This window comes from Nerophis lumbriciformis, linkage group LG09 (assembly GCF_033978685.3).
Source record: "Nerophis lumbriciformis linkage group LG09, RoL_Nlum_v2.1, whole genome shotgun sequence".
NCBI lineage: Eukaryota > Metazoa > Chordata > Actinopteri > Syngnathiformes > Syngnathidae > Nerophis > Nerophis lumbriciformis.
Window position 1 is genome coordinate 17,660,001 of NC_084556.2, and position 21,284 is coordinate 17,681,284.

General features: G+C 38.4%; 2 protein-coding genes across 2 annotated transcripts in view; one reads left to right on the top strand and one right to left on the bottom strand.

The window, feature by feature from the left end:
* LOC133607627 (neurexin-2-like) overlaps nucleotides 1-12,587 on the bottom strand; it is a 416,009-nt gene extending 403,422 nt beyond the window's left edge. The window contains exons 1-2 of the mRNA XM_061962447.1: nucleotides 12,349-12,587; nucleotides 11,954-12,115 (exon numbers count right to left, since the gene is read on the bottom strand). The gene's annotated coding sequence lies outside the window, so the exon portion shown is untranslated. The remainder of the gene's footprint in view (nucleotides 1-11,953; nucleotides 12,116-12,348) is intronic.
* On the top strand, nucleotides 2,864-20,514 carry pygma (phosphorylase, glycogen, muscle A). Its single transcript, XM_061962450.2, has 20 exons — nucleotides 2,864-3,189; nucleotides 4,421-4,522; nucleotides 4,598-4,676; nucleotides 4,760-4,863; nucleotides 5,075-5,206; nucleotides 5,302-5,413; nucleotides 5,489-5,571; nucleotides 11,980-12,123; nucleotides 12,322-12,414; nucleotides 13,037-13,183; nucleotides 14,012-14,175; nucleotides 14,267-14,381; nucleotides 14,504-14,605; nucleotides 14,845-14,992; nucleotides 17,578-17,636; nucleotides 17,976-18,117; nucleotides 19,109-19,316; nucleotides 19,468-19,602; nucleotides 19,803-19,869; nucleotides 19,958-20,514. Exons 1-20 carry the CDS (start codon nucleotides 2,947-2,949, stop codon nucleotides 20,105-20,107), a joined length of 2,529 nt encoding a protein of 842 aa, XP_061818434.1. The 5' UTR covers nucleotides 2,864-2,946; the 3' UTR covers nucleotides 20,108-20,514.
* The last annotated feature ends 770 nt before the right edge of the window (nucleotides 20,515-21,284 follow it).

Here is a 21,284-nt window from a genome sequence, read left to right on the forward strand (position 1 = left end):
ACAAGCAATGAAAAACGTTCTTTATCACGATATTTTGCTTGGAAGAGGAAACTATTAGTATTCTACACTCACACTGCCATTTTAACCCTACACAACTCCCAGACTGATGCAATTATTGGAAAGAACATTCAGTTAAAAGAAAATATATAACCTACTTATCTTGTCAGTTCACCATAATAAAAACCACAACAGAGAAAACCAAAAATAGCCTTTTATGGCCGACTGAATTAATTCAACGACTTAAATTTTCACCTTTTCTTTAGGGAAGTAAAGTATCTGCCAAATGCATGGCTAAATGTATGTAACAAATTATCAGAGTATTGGTATAGTAAATATTTACAGTTTGCAGTCAGAAAAGGTTATGAACTTGAGAAGCTGCTGCTCCTTCAACCTGGTCTGACGCCTACACAAAAGTAGGGAGTTTTTCTCCTTTTATTACTCTTTAATTTAATTCTTAAAAGATGTTTATCTATTTAGGTATACTTGCAGAATTACACTAAAACATGACTTACATCACAGTCTAGAAATGGAACTTGTTGAAACCAGAGGACCACCTGTATGTATATTGTTCTATAAATAGAAAATGGCAAAAATAAATTCAAACCTGTGTATCAAGTTGTTGTGTTGAAAAAAATCTTTAAAGATGTATGTTTTAAAACCATTCTAATATGCAAAAAGATTGCTTAAGTGCCCAAAATTGATGTGACAGTCCTGCCAATGAGTGTATACAAACTTCTGACCACAACCATACACAAGTTCTGACCAGACACACAGTATACAACATTTTCCATCTCGATATTGTGCCTTCAACATCTTCTACAAAAGTGTACATTTGAGATGTAGGCCGAGGCCGCCCCCTGCGAATGTAACACGTTATTGTGCGAGACAGCTTTCAGATACATTTATGGTATGTGGGTGCAGAGATGTTGTCAGGGGATGTGGTGTTGTAGGTGTTGGTTTGTTTCTAGAGCTTGCAGAATATATTGGGATGTATTTTCCTGATATGTTTTTAAGATGACAGAACATTGGTATTATAATCAACAAATGAAATGTTTTAGTACTGTATGTGCTCCATAGCCAAAATAGATACAATGCTGCCATTAAAGACGAGTCAAACATTAAACACAAAAGGCTGTATTGTTCCATGGTGATTTATCTAATTTGTCCATGTTTTATTTAAGTGGTTTTAAGCTACTTTTAAGCACTAGCGACTGTCATTGGTGTGGATTAGATTGGATTGAGCTAATAACTGTGATTACGGTTAGCTACTCACAACACGAGGGTTAAATGGTTTAAAAAAAGCAAATACATTCAGATGGTTTAGGAACGCTATTGCTGGCATCCTGTTTAAGTGGCTCAATGATCACAATTTGATGGGCAGAATATTCAGCTTTATCTAAATAAATGCACTATTTCCGGTGTCTATCTGGCTGGAAACAGAGTGTGGTCTATAAATGCCTCACACGATATTTGACAGAACAGCCAGTAGACATGTAGGAACGTAATTTGCTCATCATAATGGACAAATCAGGGACACGCCAGCTTCAATCTCTGTCATCGGTTGTGTGATAGTTCCTTCGTTGTGGGGGTCATTGGGGATGCAGGGACATTAGTCGGAACATGGTGTGGATGGAATTATTAAACCGCATGAAATAACTTGACAGCATTTGCCATTAGAAAACATTTGCAATTGAATTTGTGTTGTGTGGGTGGAGAGGGGTTGTTTGGCAACAGCGTCCCTGTTTGTCAGACTCTTCTTCATGCATCGTGTCCAGTGCGCAAATGATTTGAAAGACGTGTTAATTTCTACCCCTTTACTTTAACTGTCAACTCGTAATGAAAGCGCAATGAAATCCAGTGCATGTTGACAGTAAAATAACAGCCTGGACCAATTTCACTCCACAAGCAGAAGCCGTCTTGCAGCTCGCTGACAACAGTGTCTTCCGACACAAGTGCTTGAAATACACTAGTGTTTTCTGCCGGCTCTTGCTGACATTAACAAGATATGCCTTTCAAATATCATGGCCTTTGGGATTGGGTCAAAGTTACTATTTATAGAAGGTCAAGACTTTACGATAGTTTGGCTTGCGAGTGCAATAACTCAAAATAGAGTGGGCTTTAGTGGCTCTGTTGCAGATGAGTCTGATATGGCTGCGAGCTGTTGAATAAATGTGATCTATACACACGCACACACACACACACACACACACACACCCTGAATCAGTGCTTCGCAAGGACTTGTTACAGTACTGCTGCGACACCGGTGAGACAATGTAAAACATGCTGGGTCATAAGAGACTGCAATGTTTGTCTGCAATGCAGATAGCTCCGACGCCGTGCGGCATCTTGCAAATATAGCATTGCCCGACCTTATGGTAATTGGCAGGCTTTTGCAGTACTTTGCTTCTGCAAAAACAAAATACATCGGTTGAAGATTTAATATACCATCTGCTACCTGAGACATCCCTGCCAACGATGCGAGGGAAAATGAGTTAGCCACTGTAGCTGCCAGACGTCCTCATCAACAGCGTGTCTTCCCCACTGGAAACGTTTACCTGCAAACAACGAGAGGCAGAACTGTAAACAAAATGATATTCACATGCCATTGGTGTCTGTTTTACTGTATCTTACACCCTGTGTAACATGTATGCACTAACGTATGTAAGAAATAGTGTGCAGATACTTATTAGTTGATCAGTCAGTAATAAATGCAATTCTTTGTGTAGACTGTAAGCATGGCCTGTAATGTAAAAGTCACTCAGCATATGCTCCACCCTTCACCAAATATACATTATTAGCTCCACCCTCTTGGTAATATCAATAGCCGTGCCTTTAAAAAGCTGAACCTGATCTGCCGAGTGGCTGCCTCTCTTGCTGTGTGTGTGGGCCTGTGGTGGCGCTTGTTTACCGTGTTTTTACTTTTCAGCTGCTAAACCCTCAAGCGCCATGTCCAAGCCCTTGTCCGACCATGACAGGAGGAAACAGATCTCGGTGCGAGGCCTGGCTGGGGTTGATAATGTTGCCGAGCTGAAGCTGAACTTCAACCGGCACCTCCACTTCACGCTTGCCAAAGACAGAAATGTGGCGACAAGAAGGGATTACTACTTCGCTCTTGCCCACACAGTGCGGGACCACTTGATCAGCAGGTGGATCCGAACCCAGCAGCACTACTATGAGAAGGACCCCAAAGTAAGTTCAAGTACCAGACACACAGTCATGTAATCATCTGTTAGTGGCTACATGGAAACTATTCAAATCCCAGCTCTTACACTGATGACTTTACTCGACTGCATAAGAGCAAAGGTTTTGCCATTCCTTAGCAGCAGCCCGGGTTCAGTCTAATGCCAGGGCATGACATTTAAACTTCACAGGGTCCTCTAAGCAGTCTGCCGCTAAGCCTCCATTCATATAGTGTGTTGAAACATTAAACCTCACCATGACCTTTTGCTCTTACCCTATGTACACCATCTCTTCTGGTCTCACATGAGCAAATACCTGTAAGGGCACGTGTGTTTATATTTACAGCTTCATACAGGTGCACCTACTGTATAGAGAATTTTGACAAGCTGACTCATGCATCATAGCAAATAATGTTCGAGAGGCGAAGTAAAAGCCATATCAATTATATTTATGTAGTGGCAACAATTCTTCCTTGCAATTAAATGCATCACTGTGCAGAACAAAAGGTATTTTTTCTTTTTTCTCCATTTTCTAACATCCAAGAGAGTCATTGTTCTGTCACTTAAGTGCCTTTTGTGTTCACTAGAGCAGGGTGACATTTACTTGAGGAGTGGAATACATTTTTAGAACAGGTTTAATCCGACGACAGTGGGTTGCAACCTCACACTGAACCAGCTGACCTCACCAACTGTATCAACCTTGTATGGGTGCTCCCGACTAAAAGGTCAAAGGTGGATTCCTGGAAATGAAAACCTTGAACAGAGTTGTGACTACAAAGCGGCTTTGGTTTATTAATGATATCTATAAATATCAGCACAATTAGACTGAACTATTTTGCTAAATGAGAATTATCGGCAGTTTATATTGTCAGAAGCATTCCTATTACAGTATAAAAAAACTAGGTGAGCCTGTCGGTCCTGAGTGGAACTCCACAAGGAAAGACTATCACTGTCAGGCTGACCTTTACAATGACCACTACAGGAGCTATTTTTGCCAATCCAGAATGTTGCTCTTATGTAATTTAGAATGCAATTTGTCCCCGAGTCTCTTCTTGTACCCTCTGCCTTTGCTCCTCAGTGTGCATCCTCCTTATCCATTACACAAAAAAACACCGAAATGGCAAAGATGATTCAAGTGTGCAATAATGCATCACAATTAGGGGTGTAACGGTACAACATCTTCACGTTTCGGTACGTACTTGGGTATTGAGACAATAATAAATCTTTCTTTTTGAACGCAGCGTGTGTACTACATCTCTTTGGAGTTCTACATGGGGCGCACCCTCCAGAACACCATGGTGAACCTTGCCCTGGAGAATGCCTGTGACGAGGCCACATACCAGGTGTAGCTTTATTTCTTTTAATCAGCATCCAAATCTGGGATCTGTTCCTTATTTTAATACGTTTGTGTTCTTTAGTTGGGTCTGGACATGGAGGAACTGGAGGACATGGAGGAAGACGCTGGTTTGGGAAATGGCGGCCTTGGCCGGCTTGCCGGTGTGCTTTCTTTTTGCCTTGAATGAACTCAGCTTGTGGAAGAGTAATTGTGTTTTTCCACATGTGTTGTGTCTGTCTTCCAGCCTGTTTCCTGGACTCCATGGCGTCGCTCGGCCTGGCTGCCTATGGTTACGGTATTCGCTACGAATTCGGAATCTTCAATCAAAAAATAATGAACGGCTGGCAGGTTGATCCGACAAAAAATATATAAATTATCATTGTGGGGTTTTTGTCAGGGCAGATGTGGGCTTAGGCAATGTAATGGCATAAATTGAATAATATCCATAATTATGTGTTATCATTATCTTGTCTTGATTGTCCTTGTCAGTTTCTGGGTCTGACTCAGCTTAGAACATATTCACCTAATGAGTATTTTCTCTCCCCATGTCATTGTGAAGGTTGAAGAGGCTGATGATTGGCTGCGCTATGGCAACGCCTGGGAGAAGGCACGTCCGGAGTACATGCGCCCTGTGCACTTCTACGGAAGGACCGAGCATAACAGTGATGGTGTCAAATGGGTTGACACTCAGGTGAAAAAATATATGTAAAATATATTTATAGAGCTATCAGTGAACACATCTAAGAATGTAAAATGGGGTTCTCTCCTCCTGTAATGTGTTGGCAGGTAGTTCTGGCTTTGCCATATGACACCCCGATACCCGGCTACAGAAACAACGTTGTCAACACCATGAGGCTGTGGTCTGCAAAGGCACCATGCGAATTTAACTTAAAAGACTGTATGTATTTTGCAGGCAGTTTTTAAAAAAATTATATACAAAAAATCAATAGCTTCATTCTTTCTTTCTTCTCAGTTAACGTCGGTGGCTACATCCAGGCTGTGTTGGACCGTAACCTGGCTGAGAACATCTCCCGAGTGCTATATCCCAATGACAATGTAAGAAAGGAAGCCAACTTAGCTTTTTTATCTGCATAGTTATACGGTATGCTTGCGGTATGGCTCCTATTCAGACACATATCTGAATCTTAAAAATGGATTTCCATAATCTAGAGTAGACCTCAAAGGGTCTTTGTCTTCATCTGCCTTTTAAATCTCATGTAAGGCCTGACCGCTGTGCGTCGGCTCTCTACAGGCTCCAGATGGAGGATTTGGTTGATAACCCTCAAGTCAAGAGCGGTAATTTATGCCTGTGCAAGTGAGGCAAGAAACAGGTGGACCTGATATTTCAACTTGAATTAGTCATTAGATTAGAATTAGACCGCATGCATTGCTCTTAGTATGTTGTCTAGTTTACTAAACTAGTTTTATAAAATGGGTTTTCTAGTTTTACTTATGATGAATGCAGGTCTAATCTTGTCATTACTACCCCACATTTAAGAGAACACTAAAATGAAGGCAATCATTCTTTATCCATCCATCCATCCATTTTCTACCGCTTGTCCCTTTTTGGGGTCGCGGGGGGCCGCTGGAGCCCATCAATATCCATTATTTTAAAATATACTTTTTTAGGGAAAAAAATTTATTTATAATTAATCAAAAATGTATATTTTTTTAAATCATGTTTTAAAAACCGTCTTGATTGATCGCCGTTATTTTAGAATTGTTGTTTGTTAGCAACCTTTAAGACTTTTTTTTTTTCCAAGCGGGTCTCTCTAAACCCCAAATGACTCGCCTTAATGAGACTGTTGTCTTATATTTTGGGGACATATTGGGTCTCATTAAATGCATGTAATAATTAGTTTATTCAAACAAGAAAACAATATTTTATGTCAACTGATTTCATGTAAATGTATATTGAACTGATAGTTATACACAAAACTATAAGGCACTCAATTGTATTGACCAAGTTGACAAAAATGTTTTTAAATATATTTTTTGTTCATTATGCTTGGTTAATTTTACAATAAATGGTATGCAATTTAACTTGAAAATAATTAATCAATCACTATAAAGCGGGGAGTTTCAAGGTGTGAGGAGGGCCAGAAGACTTGAAGATGTAACAATAATGAAAACATTTTGTTTTTTGGGGACCATGCCAGGCTGCAGCCATACCATATTCTCTGAGATAAGGCTCTCTGTGCCGCATTTAGAAAACATCTGCTTTAGAGGATATAAGGGTACTAAAAACTAAATCAACAGTGAGGCAGGCGCATTGATCTGTCAGACTTGCAGTAATAACATGCCCATTCATGCTTGAACGATCCGCAAACTTTCAGCTAGGTGGCAGCAGTGATCAATTTAATCAACAGGCTGACGAGGACATACAGTATAAGGAAAGTGCATAAATATCAATACAACTGATAAAATATATGACAGAAAAAAATGGTGATTAAAATTAATTAATTCCTGTCATTAATGAATGTAAATATTATACTGAAGACCATTTTAATTCTACAATAGGTCCAAATGTAAGAGTCATTTAGTAAAAGCTTCAAATTGATTGCAGTAACAGAAACTTATATAAATTAAGTTCAAATTGATGGCTACCAACTGTACAATGTAAACAGACCCGACAAAAAGGGAGGAGGGGTAGACCTTTATGCAAGCGCAAACTTAACATGTAAACTGATTAATAATATGACAACTGTTGTGAATGATATGATGGAAATGGTCACAGTATTAATAATTAACGACACAAGTAAAACTATTATTGTCCCATGTATATAGAAAGCCGGGGTCATGTGTTTATGGACACATTAATGTAGTTTGACAGAATACCAAACAAATCAGTGTTTCTTTGTGGTGATTTTAACTTTGATATTGATGGAGGACTGAGAACATCAGATGAGTTTTTGAACACCATGTACAGTACTGGATTGTTTCCTATGATAACAAAACCAACAAAAATTACTACACTGTGCAATTGTTATTGACAACATTTTTACTAACACAAGGAATGATGAAAGAATATTAGTTGGTGGTATTTCGATGATGAATGTGAGTGATCATCTTCCTGTATTTTGTGTACCAATGTATTACTGTAGTGCATGCAAGACCCACCAGAGATATTTGTAAAAAAAAAAAGAAAAAAAAGATCAAAAGAAGCCTTGAAATCTTTGAGAGAAGACTTAAACAAAAATGGGATGAATTATACAAAGATGATGTAAATAATGCATACAACTCATTTTTTGAAAATATTGATTAATCTGTATGACAACTGGAAAAAAATCTAATTCGGAGGCAATGGCAGAAAACTTTAGTTAACAAACCCTAGATGACAAATGGGATAAAAAATGCTTGCAAGAAAAAAAATCATTTGTATAGAATTTTTTTTAAATCAAGGACAAAAGACTCAGAAGAGAGGTATACAAAATATAAAAACAAGTTGATATGGATTATGAGAAAACATAAACAAACAATATACGGTAGTAGTAAATTGCTAGACAAAATAAAGACAACATAAAAATGTACATGGGGAATAATTAACATGGTTCTAAAAAAAGAAAAGGCACAACTTACAATTCCAAATCATTTCAATGAAGATAATAAAGATGTTTACGACAAAGATGATGTAGTAAATTATTTTAATGATTTCTTGGTAAACATCGTCCCTGCCTTGACAAAAGGAATACCAAAAATGTAAGTTGATAATAAAACTGGATAAACTATAATAGATAATATAAACAGTAGTTTTCTTTATAAAGTAGACAAGATTGAACTATTACAAACTGTGAAGCAGTTTGTAATAAGTAGTAAGCAATAAGACCTCAAACGATTATGTAGACATTAATATGACATTTAAAAAGAGCATCATAGATCTAGTTGTCGAACAATTCACATACATTTGTAATTTATCATTCATGAAAGGGATATTTCCAGATCATATGGAAATTGCTAAAGTAATACCACTCTACAAAAGCGGAAAAAAACATGAGTACTCAAATTACAGACCAATATCACTGCTGCCACAGTCCTCAAAGATCTAAGAGAAATTGTTTGCTTTCAGGTTAAATAATGTATTAATAGATATAACATTTTAAGTAATAGTCAATATGGGTTTCATCCCAATCACTTAACAGCAATAATTGATTTGGTAAAAGAAAGTTCAACTGCAATAGATAGAAAACAATATTTAGTAAGTATTTTCGTAGATCTTCACAAAGTGTTTGATAGGCTCGATCATAAGTTATTATTGGACAAACTGTACAATACGGAATAAGAGGAGTTGCTCAAAAGTTACCTGAAGGACAGAAAACAGTTTGTGGAAGTTAACAATTGGAAGTCTGCCTCACATAATATTAGTTGTGGAGTACCACAAGGATCAGCCCTTAGACCAATACTGTTTCTCATGTACATCAATGACAACACCATGGTTTCCAAACTGTTTAAGTGTATTTTATTTGCGGACGACACAGCCTTATGTTAATTAGGACAAAATATTACAGATGTGTTAGAGGTGGTTGAAAAATAATTCATCAAAATTAAAAGATGGTTTGATGTAAATAGATTATCCTTCAATACTAGTAAAACGAAATGTATGATTTTTTTGCAGTAGTACGAAGTGTGGATGGCTCATTATATGTCGAAGGAGTTAAGATTCAAAGAACACAAGAGACCAAGTTTTTGGGTGTTATGATTGATGAACATTTGTCATGGAAAAAACATATAAATGATGCAAAGGCTAAAGTAACTAAAACTATTGCTATTTTACACAAAGTGAAGGAATTTCGTAATCATAAGTCATTGTATGTTTTGTATAACTCACTGATTGTTCCATATCTAACATACTGTATTGAAGTGTGGGGTAATGCCAGTAAAACATATTTAAACCCAATCTTCCTTCTGCAGAAAAGAGCCGCAAGAAACATTACTGGAAATGCATACAGGGAACACACAACCCCAATATTCAAACAGTTAACATTTCATGAACTGGCAGAGTATAATATCCTAAAAATCATGTACAAAGCACATGCAATAATTCTACCAAACAACATTCAAAACCGATGTGTAAAAAGAGAAAGTAATTAGAATTTGAAAGGAGCAATGACAGTGGATATAAGTATTTCAATCAGAGGTGTTAGTTTATGGAACAAACTTGACAGTGGAATAAAAGAATGTAAATATTTTTTGTATTTAAAAAAAATATAAAAATCATAATGATGAAAAGATATGGCAGAGTAGAATTATTTCTTCAATATTGGTTCAATTGTTGTAAAATGAAAATATGGCTTTGTAGTCGCCAGTGTTGAAAGTCAATTGTTGTATTTGTGAAAATAGGGGGCAGATAGTTTTAGAAGTTTTTAACTTATTTCTGCTTCTTTTCATTCATATTTTACTTTAATGGTATGTTGATTGATTGATTTGTATTTTATTCCTTTGTTTGTTTTTTTCTGAACGAAATTACTGAACTGAAAGCATTCATAGCCCTTGGGTTTGCTGTAATTACAATAGGTACTGAGGATATTTAATATCCCCAAGTGCAATAACATCTTTATTTGGACCAAGTGCTAGTCAACTAGCTTGACGCATACAGATAAATAAATGAAGATGATCATGTTCTCAATTGTAGTTCAATTTGGGGGGTGTTCTTTGGGAGGTGGGGGTGGGGTGGGGGGGGGGGGGCAGACAACAATTGAGAACATCTGCTCTAGTGAGTTGCTTATTATCAAAACAGTTCTCAGTAGCCATTCCTAATTTTTTTTTGAAGATAAGGTGTTGGCTAGAATTGTGTATACCTCTCATTTTTCGACTCGTAACTATGAAAGACACTGGCACATCATGGAATTGGTTGTCACAATTTTTTTTTAAATACGAAAACAAAAAAACGTTTTGAAATAAGTATGAAAGCAAAAGCAGTTTGATTGCATGACATTTTGATAATTACATAACCTAATTAATTTTAGCACAACATGAGCAATGCCTACTGTACAGTATATGATATACTGTATGAGTATAGGTGAGAATCAATCTCAAAGAGCATGTGACGAGCAACCCTAAATGGTATTTCTTGCTAGCATCAAGGCTAACAACAGTGTAACAACATGTTAAATAGCTAATAAAAATCTTAACTATAGCCTTTTCTTCACACTTTGTAAGAGTAACAATTCTTCCGTTATAAAGCATTGTGTAAAAGCCCAGCGGACAAATACTTAGGCGATTAACATTCACAATTTGACATGAAAAGCTTCTCACCTCAAGTTAAACTGTCTTACTCCATAGAAGGCTCGGATCCTGATTTAGTAAGATCCAAATGCCACGCGCTAAACAGAGAGTTGCGTATGCAATTCAAAAGTGGTGCAGACCGCCTTATTTAAATTACAATTTTGTGTGCACAATACAGGGTTTTTACTACAGAGATTATCATTCTCTGCACATTGATGTTATCATGCTCCTACCTGTGTGTGATGTGTTGAACCAGCAGCACACCTCGATAATATGTAACACCTTTTCTGAATCGTAATCGAGACAACATATGCACACTGACACTTAATACTGTGCACGAGGCTGTGGATCGCATCACCGTCACCATCATCATTTGTGCGTATGGAATGACTCAAATGCAATAAAATGCATGATAAAAGAGGTGTTTTCATGTAGGAGATATATCATAATAATATATTCCTTAAAAAAACCCAACAACATTAAAAAAAACACCAGCAGACACTAAAACGCATCAATTGACTACATTTTAATCAGTCCCTTAGGTCATCCAGCAGCTATAAAATTATAAAAAGAAATTCCTGTATATGTATAACTATATGTCTAATATTTATTTCTGACACACACACACACACACACACACACACACACACACACACACACACACACACACACACACACACACACACACACACACACACACACACACACACACACACACACACACACACACACAAAGGACGAATAACTCTCTGTCCATTGTCTGTCTGCAGCGCGAGCACCTCTTTTCACACATGTCCTTCCTACACATGCTAAAGAAAATGCAAAATAGTGCTTGCAAAACGGTGATGAGCTGTATAATATAGTTGCATCTTTTCACAGTACTGTGGGCACTTTGATAATCAGCATATATTTTGCATATTAATGATGACAGACACAAAATGGATTGCACGCCTTATGTTTTAGTACGTGCAAAACTTTAGTAAATCAGGCCCTGTGTGTGAGTTCTGATCCGAATTCATTCATTAATACATTTCCATACCACAATTTCAGGGTGGTGGCGAAATATGAGTGTGACAACCAACCCCGTTTTTTCCTAAATGTTGCATTCTTGAAACATGCGCACAATGCATGTAGCTGTATAGCAACAATACACAGGTTAAACTTTTTAATATTGTTTACATGTGTGTGCAGTTTTAAGCAGCCAATATAGACTCACGTGTCTCTTGCGATCTCCTTTTTCAGTTTTTTGAGGGCAAGGAGCTGCGTCTGAAGCAGGAATACTTTGTGGTTTCTGCTACCCTGCAAGACATCATCCGCCGTTTCAAGGTCTCCAAGTTTGGCTGCAGGGAGGTTGTTCGCACGGATTTCAGCAAACTGCCTGACAAGGTGAATTGAGAAGAAAAAAAATCAACAAAATAGTTTGTCAATTTTATAATACCTTCCTACCATTTTACTTTGCCTTTGTTAGCGTGTTGAATTCATCTGCAGGGTTATTATCACATTACTTGAGAATAGTTAAGCCTTTTAAAAGCATTTATTTTCTCTTTGAATTGGCTGACATTTAATGATGTTTTATATATTCAGGTTGCCATCCAGTTAAATGACACTCACCCGGCTTTGGCTATTCCTGAGCTGATGAGAGTTCTGGTGGATGATGAAAAACTTGAATGGAAACAGGTGAGGAGTTAGAGCAGAGGTCGTCAACAGGTAGTCTGGGGAGGTACTGCAAGGGTGTCATGAAATATTTGGTTGTTTAGACTGAAAAAACAACATTGTATTTCCCCCACATTTTTTTCATGAATGACATTAAATACACATGAACATGTATCCAACACATTATAGTGAACACATAAATGGAGGCAAAAAAACCCCACAGTCAGCGACAAACAGGAGCTTTCATGCAGGGAACCAGTCTATCACCTGTCTCTTCTATGCCTGATTGCTGCTGTCCCAATCACAAGGCTCTGTCAGGTTCCCTATGATTGGCTGAGAGCCCATTCTCAGCTAGTAGCTAGTTTGTGTTTAAGTATTTGGATTGTCAAAACTGATCGTTTTCTAACTTGACTAAAAAACCCAAACAGAAGAGCTCAGCCTACCCTCCACCTCAGAAACCATAGGTTAACACGGGGCCTTTAGGACAAGTACAATTTAAAACACAATTTCATACATGAAGATATACAAGTAAGGGTTCCCTGTTTCATCCTTAGATCAAATTGGGGGTCCTTGGTCCTAAGTATTTTTTTTTGTTAAAAACTGTTCTGAAACATTAAATTAAGCCATTTTTTGTTATTGTGGCTAGGCTTGGGATGTGTGTGTGCATACGTGTGCCTACACCAATCACACAGTCCTACCAGAGGCTCTGGAGAGATGGCCCGTGGACTTGTTTGCCCATCTGTTGCCCCGTCACCTTGAAATTGTCTATGAGATCAATCGTCGCCACCTGGAGGTTAGTACTGTGTACTGCAACGTGCTGTCATTTGTCATGCCGTGCACACATTGCATCCTATAGCCCCTGCTTACTTAATAGAGCTGAGGAATAACACCGGTGCGGTTGATTGGCAAGTTCATTGATCTGGTTCAGGAAGGCGCATGCTTGTAATGCTGAAACATTTCTAGACAACGACATTGTGGTGTGCATGCATTCTTTCTAGTGCACAGTGAAACAAAGAAACAATGAGAACATCTAAAAAAAAGTAATCAAAAACAGTAGGGATGTTGTCAAATACACAAGTAAAATTGAGGTTTTATATAAGGGCCCTAAGGGCTTGTGTTTTCCAAAATGAGAATGCAAACCTAAGACTCATTTCCTGTCGCAGTTTCACATGGTTTTATTCCACATCTGAGCCCTTTGGGGGACTAAACGACAGGTCTCGAGTTTATACACTCCAGTGGATGAAATGAATGCGACTGATTCTTTACCCCCTGCAGCCACCAAACTAACCAAAGCGCCTATTTCCCATCAGCTACAAAAATTCCAACCGTCCTGAATCAAAGACTACATTTTTCAGACACACAATTTCAGGAGGAAAAAATAAAGTTGGAAACCTGCCTCAGTATTTGGCAGTCCTCTCTGTCAGTCTGGTTTCACTGCAGAGCTGCGGACGGTCGCTTGGGGACCTATGTGTCAAAATATGAATTAAAGGTGAAAAGTTAATGAAAGCTGCTTTCATTTACCTGCACACCATCTCCAAGCATAGTGAAAGACAGAAACACCTCAAAAGGACACTGCTGCTTTCATACTGACTGAAAGATTTGTGTTGATTTCATTCACCAGAATGTTGCTGCAAGGTTCCCTGGTGATGTAGATCGACTGCGCCGTATGTCCATTGTTGAGGAAGGGGGACAGAAGAGGATCAACATGGCCCATCTGTGCATTGTGGGCGCGCATGCGGTCAACGGCGTCGCCCAGATCCACTCAGACATCCTCAAAGCCACTGTGTACCTTGTCACACGTTCATGCACCTTTTGCCCTTGTGGTTCCTGGAGCCATTTTATTATTTGTGCGTCCTGATTTATGTCTGCCCCGCAGCTTCAAGGACTTCTATGAAATGGACCCACATAAGTTCCAGAACAAGACTAACGGCATCACTCCTCGCCGCTGGCTGGTGATGTGTAACCCTGGCCTGGCTGAGGTCATCGCCGAGGTTAGTGGTGTTTTTAACACACATACCTCCCGCGCACATCCCACCTATGCTTTATCTTCTACTGTCATGTGAGACGTGATGAAGCATTTATCCGCTCGTTCTCCACTTTTGTTTTAATCAAGAGAATCGGTGAGGAATTTATCCGTGACCTGGACCAGCTGCAGCGTCTGCGCAAGTTTGTGAACGACGACACGTTCATCCGCGATGTTGCCAAAGTGAAGCAGGTGAAGCCAAGTTCATGTATTTGATCGTGGAGTTCGTGCTGTTTGTTCCTTCAGGCTCAACATACAAACAGATATTAGTAGTTTTTTGCGTCAGCGGGGTCTCCTTTCATTAAGTCGAGCATTGCATTTACTTAGGGAATTGTTTTGCTCAATTTGAGAATATGAAGCTGTGCAGAGCAACTCCCCGACAAGTAAAAGACGAGCTGAAGTCACTCTGGTTACCTTTTATGTACATCCAGGAAAACAAGCTGAAGTTTTCCGTGCACTTGGAGGAGCACTATAAGGTGAAGATCAATCCGAACTCCATGTTTGATGTTCAAGTCAAGAGAATCCACGAGTACAAGAGGCAGCTGCTCAACTGTCTGCACATCATCACCTATTACAACCGTAAGCATTGTCCATCCATTTTAATCCACATATTTGTTTTCGTACAGTATTGACCAGGATATAAAACAACCCTGAATATAAGACTATGTCCACATGAACATGGATATTTATGTAAAATATGCTCATACAACCTCTATCCACAAGCTGGAAAAAAGCAACAACAGCTGACTTTGTGGCATTATAACTAACACCTCTGTTAATCAATATAGTGACATACTGGATGTGGTGGATCTTTAAAATCAGTCCACACTTAGACGGCGCCCAGGAAACATCATGAATGTATTACTTTTTGCCCTTAAGTTATAAGGCAAACGCACGCACGTGCCTAAATAACGTCACGTTTTATCATTAAATGTTTTAAAACACAAGATAATGCCGCACATTTCTTATGATACCAACTAAAATACTCAGTTTTACTTTTAAACACTAACCATATTGATGGGTCAAACAATACTGAAGGATCAATGCCTGATGGAGTACAAGGATTGATACAGTGTCCTTCGACGCCTCTATGTGTTTTGCTTTTTAGAAAAAAAAAAAACATGTGACTGACACAGCTGCCGTGTTGTTTGACTGTGAAGCGTCAAACTGTGGTTATCAGGAAGCTTACTACGAGTTTTACCTCGTAGTAAGAGAAGTCAGAAAAGTTGTGTTTGTCATTGGTTTTTGTTTCCATCATCCATCTCAATGAAACAAAAAAAAAAGTAAAAATTCCGACGTTTGGCATAATTTTATCTTAAAGCGTTTGGCTTTTCCTGTTTACTATATATATACTGTATGTGTATATGCATATACATATATATATATTTACATATATACAGTATATATGTATATATATATATACCTGCCCAGTGGCCTTGTGGTTAGAGTGTCCGCCGAGTCATACCAAAGACTATAACAATGGGACCCATTACCTCCCTGCTTGGCACTCAGCATCAAGGGTTGGAATTGGTGGTTAAATCACCAAAAATGATTCCCGGGCGCGGCCACCGCTGCTGCTCACTGCTCCCCTCACCTCCCAGGGGGTGATCAAGGGTGATGGGTCAAATCCAGAAAATAATTTCGCCACACCTAGTGTGTGTGTGACAATCATTGGTACTTTAACCTTTTTTAATATATATACATATTAAACATACATATATATATACATATATATATATATATATATACTGTGTATATATGCTAACTCTACATTTTATTTGCTGGTCAAATGTAGTGACTATTTATTCCAGCAGATGCCAGATGATCATTATGAATCACCAATATATTCGTACACTGTCAATACAGGTAGTAAGTGTGCAATGCATACTGAGGCGTCATTTACCCATCACTCCTTAAGCCGGCGTTTTTTAAACTCCCCACTGTGGCCGAAGTTTTCACAAAGCCTCCTTTTAAGGACAAAAGTATACTTTTTTGTGCAGACTAAGAAGTCGGAAAGCATTTTTTTTTTATAGTATTCGTTTTTGTGCGGACTTGGCTTAAACGGGACCTATTTTGCAAAACTAACTTTTACCTATTGGTACCTTTTTTTGTGTACTTCAAATCTGCATAAACCCCAACAATTTTAAATCAAACCATGGAGGCGTGACAATCTTCCCTTCCTTCCTACTTCCTCCAAACAAACCGTTTCAATTGGTGACGTCAGCAGATATCTCCATTTACTTTACCATTAAGAGCTTTGCACCAGTCCGCCATTGTAGTCCGATGTTGTAGTCAGTAAGTTTCTTCTATTCCTCTATACCCTTGTTGTGGGCAGACTGGCTCGTACATGCACATCATCCTCCGCTTTTGTCATTTTAATACAAAGTAGCGTGTAGTTTGAACTTATACCTGTCAGTTGACTCGATGGTGTATGGAAGCGCTAAAACTACAACAGGACGAGGTGAAAATGCAGTCAAAGTGGAGGCACCTAAATAAGACCGCCCACAAATGACGCATCCTGAAGAGAAGTTCAGAAAGTGGTTGGAAAATGGTCTGTAAAACGAAATCTGTGCAAAGTTTTGACCAAAGAACCACCATTACATTTTATGTGGACCACAAGGAAGTGTTTAAATGTAGAAAAAACATAATATGACCCCTTTATGATGACTCTTTTTTTTCCCCAATACATTTTTTTTAGACAAAAAAAAGTCTAATACATTTTTTGAAATCATACTTTCAATATCAGTGAAATAACTTAGCGCTAGATTACAATGCACATTTATATTTCTTCGCTGCTGGGCAGTTGTTTGATGATTCATTGGTCGCCATTGTCCTAAAATTTACATCATTACTTCTCCACTGCTGTTTGCCAACAATCTTTGACACTTTTTTAACCGTGGTGTTTGTGCCACTGCTGCAGTTCTACAGGTTATGTACGTTTGTATGTGTGTGTGTGTGTGTGTGTGTGTGTGTGTGTGTGTGTGTGTGTGTGTGTGTGTGTGTGTGTGTGTGTGTGTGTGTGTGTTTGTGAGTGACAGGAAAAAAAGTCCTGACTGGCTTGGGGATCGGTTGTTGGTTTGCATGTACTTGTAAAAACATCTGTATTGTTGAGTCAATACAGTAATATTTCAGCTGTTCTTATTGTATCCTCATATCTCTCCTAGGAATCAAAAAAGAACCCAACAAACAGTGGACTCCCAGAACCGTCATGATTGGAGGAAAGGTATGTGTCATGCAATTCATTACTTAACCAAAAAAAAATCAGAAAAACAAAAACATTTGAGTTATCAGGAGTGTTTTTGCGGTTTTCAATGGTTAGCTTCAAACATATTTAATGTCGTGCTTTTTCGTTTTGATACTACAGTTAATAAAGGTTTTATGATGTAACTGATAATATTGTATACATATTATATCAAATGTGAAATATTGTTTCACCATACACACAAATTGGGAGACAATGAGCGTCCCAGGGCAGATGGTGTTCGATTTCACAGGCCCCAATCTAAGTAGGCCTTGTTTGTCGTTGTTAAACACAGCTTGCGTGACATGTCGTTTGTTGCAGGCTGCTCCTGGCTACCACACTGCCAAGATGATTATTCGTCTGATCACAGCTATCGGCGAAGTGGTCAACAATGATCCTGTGGTGGGAGACCGGCTCAAAGTCATCTTTTTGGAGAACTACAGAGTCACACTGGCTGAGAAAGGTGCATTAATTTGTATTTACATGCCGTAAAAACTAGGGATGTCCCAATCAACATTTGTGGCCTCCGGTCCCGGAGTTACAATCCGATACTTGGACAGTAGATTATAGAACTGCAAATGTTTGGTAGCAAGTAAATAAAGTAAAAACAATAAAAACATTTTTGTTAAACTTATCTTATTAAAATTTTAATTTACTGGTGTTTTTGTAAATCAGTTGATGCATTATATTTGTGGTATTGAATGCTAAACACAATTTATTTAACAAAACATAGTGGCTAGTGCATAACAACCAAACAAAAGCAAAAACTACTCTCCGCTCCCATTCAAATAATTTGTTTGTAACCACTGACAAAAACAAACCAATATATTTTGTAATGAGAACAAGTAAAATTAAATATCGATGTAATCATTTTGGTATTGTTTGTATACTGACACTACACTCGGTATCAATAGTATCGACATCTGGAAGATCTCCCCTACTTTACATTAATCTGTTAACGTCTTGTGTCATTCTGCTCAATGTGTGTGTAGCATGCCTCGCCATCTTGTTTCTCTAGCCTCCAGTAATAATGATACTTTCAAGAAACTTTATTTATTTTTTGACATGGTGGTGAGGATTAGTATCTTAGAAATACACAACGCATTAGTTGCAGCTTGCTCTCAAATTTGAGCCGGTGTTGTGGAAGAAACACTTCTTCCTGGAATTCATGCAACTCCTGCATGCAAGGAATTTGGAATTGTAATTGTGTCTCCCTGGGCGTGCATCCTTTTTGAAGGAATCGTTCACGTGAGCACAGTCTTTAGCCATGTAAACACTGGGACACAGCTGCAGTAAAGATCGGCTGGGCTCGACAGCTAATCAGCCAATCGCCGATCAGTTAAAAAGGGTAGTTTCAGCCCGCGATCCAATCCCATGAACGGGATCGGGACATCTCTAGTAGAAACACAAGATGTCTGGAGAGTCATAAACGCTTACCTGTGTCACCATTCAAGGTATACCTGCTGCGGACCTCTCGGAGCAGATCTCCACGGCTGGCACAGAGGCCTCTGGCACAGGCAACATGAAGTTCATGCTCAACGGCGCTCTGACCATCGGAACCATGGATGGAGCCAACGTGGAGATGGCTGAGGAGGCAGGCGATGACAACATATTCATCTTCGGCATGAGGGTGGATGATGTTGATGCCATGGACAAGAAAGGGTCAGCACTTTTAATGTCAAACAGCAAATTAGTACAAATATAAAATAACAAATTGGTCATGCATGTATGTGCAGACAGAAATATACTGGATTTAACATGTAAACACTGTGTTTTGTCCAACATAAAGAAGTATTTCTCTGTGACTCTGTAGATACCATGCAGGAGAGTATTACAACCGCCTGCCTGAACTGAAGCAAGCAATTGACCAGATTGCTGGTGGCTTCTTCAGCCCAAAGCAGCCTGACCTGTTCAAAGAAATTGTCAACATGTTGATGCATCATGACAGGTAAATATATCCTCCTGGGGACCAGTGTCATCTGCAGTGGACATCTGTTTTTGCTCCATCTCAAGAAAAGAAAAACACAAATGTCCACTGCAAATTTACAAAAAACTACATGTCTGAATGCTGGTACAACCACCACACACACATTTAGCTTGTATCTGGTTCATATTTCATCATAGAGTTAATCACATTATCGTTTGCAGATTCAAGGTCTTCGCTGACTATGAAGATTATATTAAATGCCAAGAGAAAGTCAATGTGCTTTACAAGGTGTGTACAAAACGATTAAGATTTTAATGAGAATTGGTATAAGAATCTATCTTATTATTCATTGCTTGCATGAATATCCTTATACCAGAACCCCAAGGAATGGACCAAGAAGGTGATCTACAACATTGCTGGATGTGGCAAGTTCTCCAGTGACCGCACCATCGCCCAGTACGCCCGTGAGATCTGGGGGATGGAGCCCACACTTGAGAAACTTCCTAATCCTGATAAATTAGACTAAACAGTCCATTGTCTTCAACATGTGAATGGTTGATGTTTTTATTGTAAAAAAAAAAAAAATTTGCCAAGATGGAATTTGTGCCTGGGTGGTTAAAGTTCATTCAAAAAGGTGAACCCACACATTTTTTAAATCAAATTCTACATGCATCCCCACACAGCGCCACAAACAAAACCCATAAGAGACATACACTGCGTACGTCATTTACATATAAAAACAAAATCACAGCTTGCAGCCATGTTCGAGGGATGCAGCGATTGCAATTAGCTGCTGTGAAGTGGATCAAGGAGCTTTGTGTGGGGCTTTGTGAATTGACAGGGGATTTTTTTGAAATGCAAAAATCTCAACTTGCACTTGCACTCAAACCCATTCTGAATAAAATCTGTCAAAATACAATAAAAGCATGTGTGAATACTTTTAGCCATTCTCATTCTAACTCGACCCCTGAGTGCAGCCATGTTTTTTTTTACCAATAATGTCAACACAAAAACTGCAGCACATATCAAGCCTTTCAAGGGATGCGTACCATCAGATGGAGAGCAGAGGACATTGACCTGGATTAAACTCTGAAGAATCGCCTGTAAAAAAAAAAAAAAATACAAACATTCAAACATTTTATAAATACAGTAGTACATAGCCTTTTAATGCATGTTGTCATTTATCTACAGCAGATAACACTTTGTATAATCTATATGTGTATTTGCTTTAGTTTACATGTAACTGACACTTGCAGACAACAGCTATCTTAGGAAATGTGTTTTCAGGTGACAATCTGTGAAAACAATCTATTCCTGACGCTGATGAAAGAACAGTACTGTGCAAATATGTGATTGTTTGCAAATGCCCTACATTAGGTTGATTTGATCAGTTTAAGGAAGGGAAGGGTTATCTTTGTACTAGTTTATTCTTGTATCTTATGAGATGGTACTTCCAGGACTGTAGCAAGATAACCAATATTGAACTGTAATTAATAGTAAAATTAGATTTTCATGGTTGTTTAAATAACTATATTTTTTCTATCTAGTATTTACATTATTGTATGTGTTTGTTCTATACTGTATGATTGTATATATTTAAAATAATGATGTAAAAATGATTTGCAATGAATGATTCACTTTCACAGTGTTCTGCTGCCTTAGTTACCAGTGCAGCATCCAGCTTATGACAAATAAAAAAAAAT

Excerpts from the sequence above, each read along its gene's own strand:
- pygma (XM_061962450.2), top strand. The coding sequence starts at position 2,947 with ATGTCCAAGCCCTTGTCCGACCATGACAGGAGGAAACAGATCTCGGTG. Across the intron at positions 5,572-11,979 it reads TGCTATATCCCAATGACAAT|TTTTTTGAGGGCAAGGAGCT; the intron begins GTAAGAAAGGAA and ends CTCCTTTTTCAG. Across the intron at positions 12,415-13,036 it reads AAAAACTTGAATGGAAACAG|GCTTGGGATGTGTGTGTGCA; the intron begins GTGAGGAGTTAG and ends TATTGTGGCTAG.